The following is an 8232-nucleotide window of genomic DNA, read 5'->3' as shown; positions in this document are numbered from 1 at the left end:
TATATCTATACAGTTTGGAAATGAGTTACATCCTATTCCTTGTATTAAATGTTACATTATATTTTCCAAGAAATCAAAACCTGCGCTTGTTTATATGAATTTTCCAAGTGCCCGAAAATAAGCTATAACAAATTGCAGATACATTTGAAAATACTTGAACGAGCACTGGAAATGTGTATTTCAATTATTCTACTTCAGGTGAGTGACGACTTGATATATTTATTTTTTTGTTTAATGGCGTATCAAAAGTACAGACAGCATGTAACGTTTTCCTTTCACTTCAACTGAAGTGTCATGTAGTGTTTTGATAATACATCTTTTTTACCATATATGTAGTTTCTATACTTCAACATGGGGAGGAATATAATCTCAGGAAAAACTCTGTCCTCAAGGTCTTAAAGAAAAAATAGTATGTCTTCCTCCCTTTCATTCCAAAATCATTATTTATACAAAGTTTTTATAAAATAGAATGTAGCAAATTATTTATAAATTTGTGACAATTTCTATCAATTCGAATCACTAAAAAAAAAAAATCCCCAACAAGCTTGTTTCCAGTGCAAATCCATTATTTTTTATTTATTTTTTTATTTTGCTTTGTTGCTGTCTCCCGCGTTTGCGAGGTAGCGCAAGGAAACAGACAAAAGAATGGCTCAACCCACCCACATACACATGTATGTACATACACGTCCACAGACATATACATATATACACATGTACATAATTCATACTGTCTGCCTTTATTCATTCCCATCGCCATCACGCCACACATGGAATAACAACCCCCTCCCCCCCTCATGTGTGCGAGGCAGCACTAGGAAAGACAACAAAGGCCCCATTCGTTCACACTCAGTCTCTAGCTGTCATGTAATAATGCACCGAAACCACAGCTCCCTTTCCACATCCAGGCCCCACAGAACTTTCCACGGTTTACCCCAGACGCTTCACATGCCCTGGTTCAATCCACTGACAGCATGTCGACCCCGGTATACCACATCATTCCAATTCGCTCTATTCCTTGCACGCTTTTCACCCTCCTGCATGTTCAGGCCCCGATCACTCAAAATCTTTTTCACTCCATCCTTCCACCTCCAATTTGGTCTCCCACTTCTCCTCGTTCCCTCCACCTCTGACACATGTATCCTCTTGGTCAATCTTTCCACACTCATTCTCTCCATGTGACCAAACCATTTCAAAACACCCTCTTCTGCTCTCTCAACCACACTCTTTTTATTACCACACATCTCTCTTACTCTTACATTACTTACTCGATCAAACCACCTCACACCACATATTGTCCTCAAATATCTCATTTCCAGCACATCCACCCTCCTCCACACAACTCTATCCATAGCCCACACCTCGCAACCATACAACATTATTGTTCTCAACTCCCACACATTCTTCAAGGCTCCCAGAATTTTCACCCCCTCCCCCACCCTATGATTCACTTCCACTGCCAAATCCACTCCCAGATATCTAAAACACTTCACTTCCTCCAGTTTTTCTCCATTCAAACTTACCTCCCAATTGACTTGACCCTCACCCCTACTGTACCTAATAACCTTGCTCTTATTCACATTTACTCTCAACTTTCTTCTTTCACACTTTTTACTAAACTCAGTCACCAGCTTCTGCAGTTTCTCACATGAATCAGCCACCAGCACTGTATCATCAGCGAACAACAACTGACTCACTTCCCAGGCTCTCTCATCCCCAACAGACTGCATACTTGCCCCTCTTTCCAAAACTCTTGCATTCACCTCCCTAACAACCCCATCCATAAACAAATTAAACAACCATGGAGACATCACACACCCCTGCCGCAAACCTACATTCACTGAGAACCAATCACTTTCCTCTCTTCCTACACGTACACATACCTTACATCCTCAATAAAAACTTTTCACTGCTTCTAAAAACTTGCCTCCCACACCATATATTCTTAATACCTTCCATAGAGCATCTCTATCAACTCTATCATATGCCTTCTCCAAATCCATAAATGCTACATACAAATCCATTTGCTTTTCTAAGTATTTCTCACATACATTCTTCAAAGCAAACACCTGATCCACACATCCTCTACCACTTTTGAAACCACACTGCTCTTCCCCAATCTGATGCTCTGTACATGCCTTCACCCTCTCAATCAATACCCTCCCATATAATTTTTATTCTCCCTAAAATTTAATGATACTCTCTCACCCCATCTCTCATTTGCCCTCTTTTACCTTTCTCTTAACCTCCTGCCTTTCTTTTATACATCTCCCACTCATTTGCATTATTTCCCTGCAAAAGTCTTCCAAATGCCTCTCTCTTCTCTTTCACTAATAATCTTACTTCTTCATCCCACCACTCACTACCCTTTCTAGTCTGCCCACCTCCCACACTTCTCATGCCACAAGCATCTTTTGCGCGAGCCATCACTGCTTCCCTAAATACATCCCATTCCTCCCCTACTCCCCTTACCTCCTTTGTTCTCACCTTTTTCCATTCTGTACTCAGTCTCTCCTAGTATTTCCTCACACAAGTCTCCTTCCCAAGCTCACTTACTTTCACCACTCTCTTCACCCCAACATTCTCTCTTCTTTTCTGAAAACCTCTACAAATTTGCACCTTCCCCTTCACAAGATAATGATCAGACATCCCTCCAGTTGCACCTCTCAGCACATTAACATCCAAAAGTCTCTCTTTCGCGCGCCTATCAATTAACACGTAATCCAATAATGCTCTCTGGCCATCTCTCCTACTTACATACATATACTTATGTATATCTCTCTTTTTAAACCAGGTATTCCCAATCACCAGTCCTTTTTCAGCACACAAATCTACAAGCTCTTCACCATTTCCATTTACAACACTGAACTCCCCATGTATACCAATTATTCCCTCAACTGCCACATTACTCACCTTTGCATTCAAATCACCCATCACTATAACCCGGTCTTGTGCATCAAAACCACGAACACACTCATTCAGCTGCTCCCAAAACACTTGCCGCTCATGATCTTTCTTCTCATGCCCAGGTGCATATGCACCAATAATCACCCATCTCTCTCCATCAACTTTCAGTTTTACCCATATCAATCTAGAGTTTACTTTCTTACACTCTATCACATACTCCAACCACTTCTGTTTCAGGAGTAGTGCTACTCCTTCCCTTGCTCTTGTCCTCTCACTAACCCCATATAATTGATAAAATAAAACTGATATTCATGACTCTGTTGTCAAACACTGTTTTAAATGAAAGAATGTTTGCCAGAATGCTGGATGACACCTAATTATGAAAATTTACACACTTTCAAGATCATGTTGTTGAAATACACAAGAAATATATCGTTTAGAATATACAACACAAATTAAGAGGTAAATATAAGCAAATATTTCAGATTCTCATAAATTAACCTAGACAAATTACCATCAATTAAAAATATACATACACAACATATACAACAGTCACTTATTATAAAAAAAAAAGATTGTTCTTATCAAACCAAAAGTACAAAAATTGAACATTATTCTGATACATTACAGCACTTCACAAGGTCTAACTTGTAAAAACAGGTACTGACTGACCACATCTTAAAACTATGCTCTGAAGAGCAGATGAAACTGGTCTACTATTATGTAGTAAACCATCAGTTTTATACTGACGAAAATTTCAAACTTTGCTGTGCTTAAAAAAATCAAACTTACTAACAGTGGACATAATGAAAGGTCTTGTTTAATTTGTAATAAACAATACTGTTTTATCAAATGTCTTACACACTGTAAAAACATAAAATATAAGATCATCAATGGTGTGCACGGGATTAAGGACCTGCAATTATTATACACACCATCCTCATCAGTAAATTTAATCACCAGGTACAACCTGTGCACCTATGAGAGATCCACGCAATAAACTTACAAGTTGGTATTGGCAGTTCTGTATCATCACTGCAGCTACGGAACGTGAGGTAAAATTCGAGCAGGGCTTATAAATAAATTTTCACACCTAAAATTTAACAAAAAAATTCCTTTTCCATATGAAAAATTTTCAAACGAAGCATTACACAGGTTAAAGCTAAACTATTCCAGAAGTCCTAATAAAATATATTTACTTTGTAGTCCTAACTCTGGCCGCAGCAAGCCTTATATATATATAAACAGCTTCTCTATTAAACTCATAACATTTTGTCAACTTAAAAAAAATGAAATCTTTCTTCGTTTCTTTTGCATTTTTATTAAACTCATGGTCACTAATTTCAGCACAGTATATTAGGAGGAAAGTTTTCATATAAACATATTCACTATTATCTGCTTTTTTTTTTCTTGCTAGTAAGAAACAAACACTTCGTTTCAAATGTCAATATCAGAATACCTTATGCTTCAAGACCATGGTTACTTGCGCAAATCTAAAACAAAAACACTTCCATCAGATGCTGATGCTCCTACCTTATCTCCTCGAGAATTCCAACATACTTCAAATATACCACCTGTTCCTTTGTAGCTGTGGACCAGCTGTCCTGACTGAAAATAAGAAAAGTAGATCTTTTCAAACGAAGCATTACACAGGTTAAAGCTAAACTATTCCAGAAGTCCTAATAAAATATATTTGCTTGTAGTCCTAACTCTGGCCGCAGCAAGCCTTATATATATATATAAACAGCTTATATATATATAAACAGCAAAAGATGCTTGTGGCATGAGAAGAGTGGGAGATGGGTTGATTAGAAAGGGTAGTGAGTGGTGGGATGAAGAAGTAAGAGTATTAGTGAAAGAGAAGAGAGAGGCATTTGGACGATTTTTGCAGGGAAAAAATGCAATTGAGTGGGAGATGTATAAAAGAAAGAGACAGGAGGTCAAGAGAAAGGTGCAAGAGGTGAAAAAAAGGGCAAATGAGAGTTGGGGTGAGAGAGTATCATTAAATTTTAGGGAGAATAAAAAGATGTTCTGGAAGGAGGTAAATAAAGTGCGTAAGACAAGGGAGCAAATGGGAACTTCAGTGAAGGGCGCAAATGGGGAGGTGATAACAAGTAGTGGTGATGTGAGAAGGAGATGGAGTGAGTATTTTGAAGGTTTGTTGAATGTGTTTGATGATAGAGTGGCAGATATAGGGTGTTTTGGTCGAGGTGGTGTACAAAGTGAGAGGGTTAGGGAAAATGATTTGGTAAACAGAGAAGAGGTAGTAAAAGCTTTGCGGAAGATGAAAGCCGGCAAGGCAGCAGGTTTGGATGGTATTGCAGTGGAATTTATTAAAAAAGGGGGTGACTGTATTGTTGACTGGTTGGTAAGGTTATTTAATGTATGTATGACTCATGGTGAGGTGCCTGAGGATTGGTGGAATGCGTGCATAGTGCCATTGTACAAAGGCAAAGGGGATAAGAGTGAGTGCTCAAATTACAGAGGTATAAGTTTGTTGAGTATTCCTGGTAAATTATATGGGAGGGTATTGATTGAGAGGGTGAAGGCATGTACAGAGCAGCAGATTGGGGAAGAGCAGTGTGGTTTCAGAAGTGGTAGAGGATGTGTGGATCAGGTGTTTGCTTTGAAGAATGTATGTGAGAAATACTTAGAAAAGCATATGGATTTGTATGTAGCATTTATGGATCTGGAGAAGGCATATGATAGAGTTGATAGAGATGCTCTGTGGAAGGTATTAAGAATATATGGTGTGGGAGGCAAGTTGTTAGAAGCAGTGAAAAGTTTTTATCGAGGATGTAAGGCATGTGTACGTGTAGGAAGAGAGGAAAGTGATTGGTTCTCAGTGAATGTAGGTTTGCGGCAGGGGTGTGTGATGTCTCCATGGTTGTTTAATTTGTTTATGGATGGGGTTGTTAGGGAGGTGAATGCAAGAGTTTTGGAAAGGGGCAAGTATGAAGTCTGTTGGGGATGAGAGAGCTTGGGAAGTGAGTCAGTTGTTGTTCGCTGATGATACAGCGCTGGTGGCTGATTCATGTGAGAAACTGCAGAAGCTGGTGACTGAGTTTGGTAAAGTGTGTGAAAGAAGAAAGTTAAGAGTAAATGTGAATAAGAGCAAGGTTATTAGGTACAGTAGGGTTGAGGGTCAAGTCAATTGGGAGGTGAGTTTGAATGGAGAAAAACTGGAGGAAGTAAAGTGTTTTAGATATCTGGGAGTGGATCTGGCAGCGGATGGAACCATGGAAGCGGAAGTGGATCATAGGGTGGGGGAGGGGGCGAAAATTCTGGGAGCCTTGAAGAATGTGTGGAAGTCGAGAACATTATCTCGGAAAGAAAAAATGGGTATGTTTGAAGGAATAGTGGTTCCAACAATGTTGTCTGGTTGCGAGGCGTGGGCTATGGATAGAGTGGTGCGCAGGAGGATGGATGTGCTGGAAATGAGAAGTTTGAGGACAATGTGTGGTGTGAGGTGGTTTGATCGAGTAAGTAACGTAAGGGTAAGAGAGATGTGTGGAAATAAAAAGAGCGTGGTTGAGAGAGCAGAAGAGGGTGTTTTGAAATGGTTTGGGCACATGGAGAGAATGAGTGAGGAAAGGTTGACCAAGAGGATATATGTGTCGGAGGTGGAGGGAACGAGGAGAAGAGGGAGACCAAATTGGAGGTGGAAAGATGGAGTGAAAAAGATTTTGTGTGATCGGGGCCTGAACATGCAGGAGGGTGAAAGGAGGGCAAGGAATAGAGTGAGTTGGAGCGATGTGGTATACCGGGGTTGACGTGCTGTCAGTGGATTGAATCAGGGCATATGAAGCGTCTGGGGTAAACCATGGAAAGCTGTGTAGGTATGTATATTTGCATGTGTGGATGTGTATGTATATACATGTGTATGGGGGTGGGTTGGGCCATTTCTTTCATCTGTTTCCTTGCGCTACCTCGCAAACGCGGGAGACAGCGACAAAGCAAAAAAAAAAAAAAAAAAAAAAGATCTTTAATAAGGTGACAAAACAGGATAGAGTACCATATGAAACAGATGGCAAAAATGTATATCTATTATCTTATTTTTAAAAGCTGCAAGACCAATTTCTATGAGAGTCTTGGTGTTATGCAAAGCTGCACTACTTGCAGCCACAAGAAAATGTAGACTCTGTTGTCATAAAACTTTCTTTAATGAGACTATACTTTCATAAAAAGGGGGTGAAATACTCTAGACCATCAATTTTTTTCTGAGAAGTATTTCTGTCTTCTTTCATAAACAAACTAAAGGAAAAGGTCAGGAGCAGAGAGCAAGCTGTAATGAAAACACGAATACAAACCATTTTTTTTTTTTTTACAGAAGTGTTGATCGAAATGGCAAGACACCCCTCCCCTTAAAAAGAAAGCATATGCATCTGCATCTATATAAATGTACCAATGTAGTAAACCATGAAACCAGAAGAAATGAAGATCTAACAGAAAGAGTGCTGACCCATGGCAAATCTTTATTTCTTTCTCTTTTTCATACTTGTGTCATTTTCAGTGACAGTAAAGTAGTCACTGGAATGGATGAAGAAAGGGTCTCATTCATCCATATCCATTCTCTAGCCGTTATGTGTAATGCATTGAAACCACAGCTCCCTATCCACAACCAGGAACCACATACCTTTCTGTAATTTTCCGAAGCCACCATGTACCCTAGTCAACCAGTCCTCTGACAGAATATCACTGCCAATATACCATACCACTCCAAATCACTCTATCCCATTCATGTAGTAAAAGTAAGTGAGTTTGTTAAAAGAGACATGTATTTGGAAATACCATTAGATCGAGTGTACAATGGTGAAATGTGGGAGTACACAAAGCTAAGGGAGTGGGTGAGGAATGGGAAATATCTAGGGAAGCAGTGCTGGTATGTGTGAGAGAAGTGTGTGGCATGCAGAAGGTAGTTGGGTGAGGCAGGGTAATGAGTGGTGGGGTGACAAAGTGAAGTTGCTTGAGAAAAAAAGTTTATATATAGGCAGTTCTTACAGGAAAGGAGTGCAAGTGAGTGGGAGATGTACAAGAGAAAGCAGTAAGAGGTCAAGAGGAAGATACAGGGTCAAGAGGAAGATACAGGGCAAGTGAGAGTTGGGGTAAGCAAGTACCTGAAACTTAAAGGAGAATAAGAGCATTTTGGAAGGAGTTTAATAGAGTGAAAGAAAAAAAAAAATCATGGAACTCTTTGGTATAGCAATTAGCATTGCTGACATCCAGGAATGGAGTCTGTATAGGTTCGAATTTTGGTCACAGCAGATGGTCCAGTTAACCCAACCGTTCACAGTCCTCTAGGGCTGGTCAATAAAATGGGTACCTAGC

General features: G+C 39.7%; 1 protein-coding gene across 2 annotated transcripts in view; it reads right to left on the bottom strand.

Moving 5' to 3' along the window:
- Positions 1 to 216: 216 nt before the first annotated feature.
- Positions 217 to 8232, bottom strand: part of ebi (transducin beta like ebi) — a 100425-nt gene continuing 92409 nt past the window's right edge. For both annotated transcript variants that reach the window (XM_071685247.1, XM_071685246.1), the window contains one exon: positions 217 to 4512. In XM_071685247.1, the coding sequence (XP_071541348.1) occupies positions 4384 to 4512 (129 nt within the window). In that variant the 3' untranslated portion in view covers positions 217 to 4383. The remainder of the gene's footprint in view (positions 4513 to 8232) is intronic.

The sequence above is a fragment of the Panulirus ornatus genome, chromosome 39 (assembly GCF_036320965.1).
Source record: "Panulirus ornatus isolate Po-2019 chromosome 39, ASM3632096v1, whole genome shotgun sequence".
Taxonomy (NCBI): Eukaryota; Metazoa; Arthropoda; class Malacostraca; order Decapoda; family Palinuridae; genus Panulirus; species Panulirus ornatus.
This window is presented reverse-complemented; position numbering and strand designations above follow the sequence as displayed.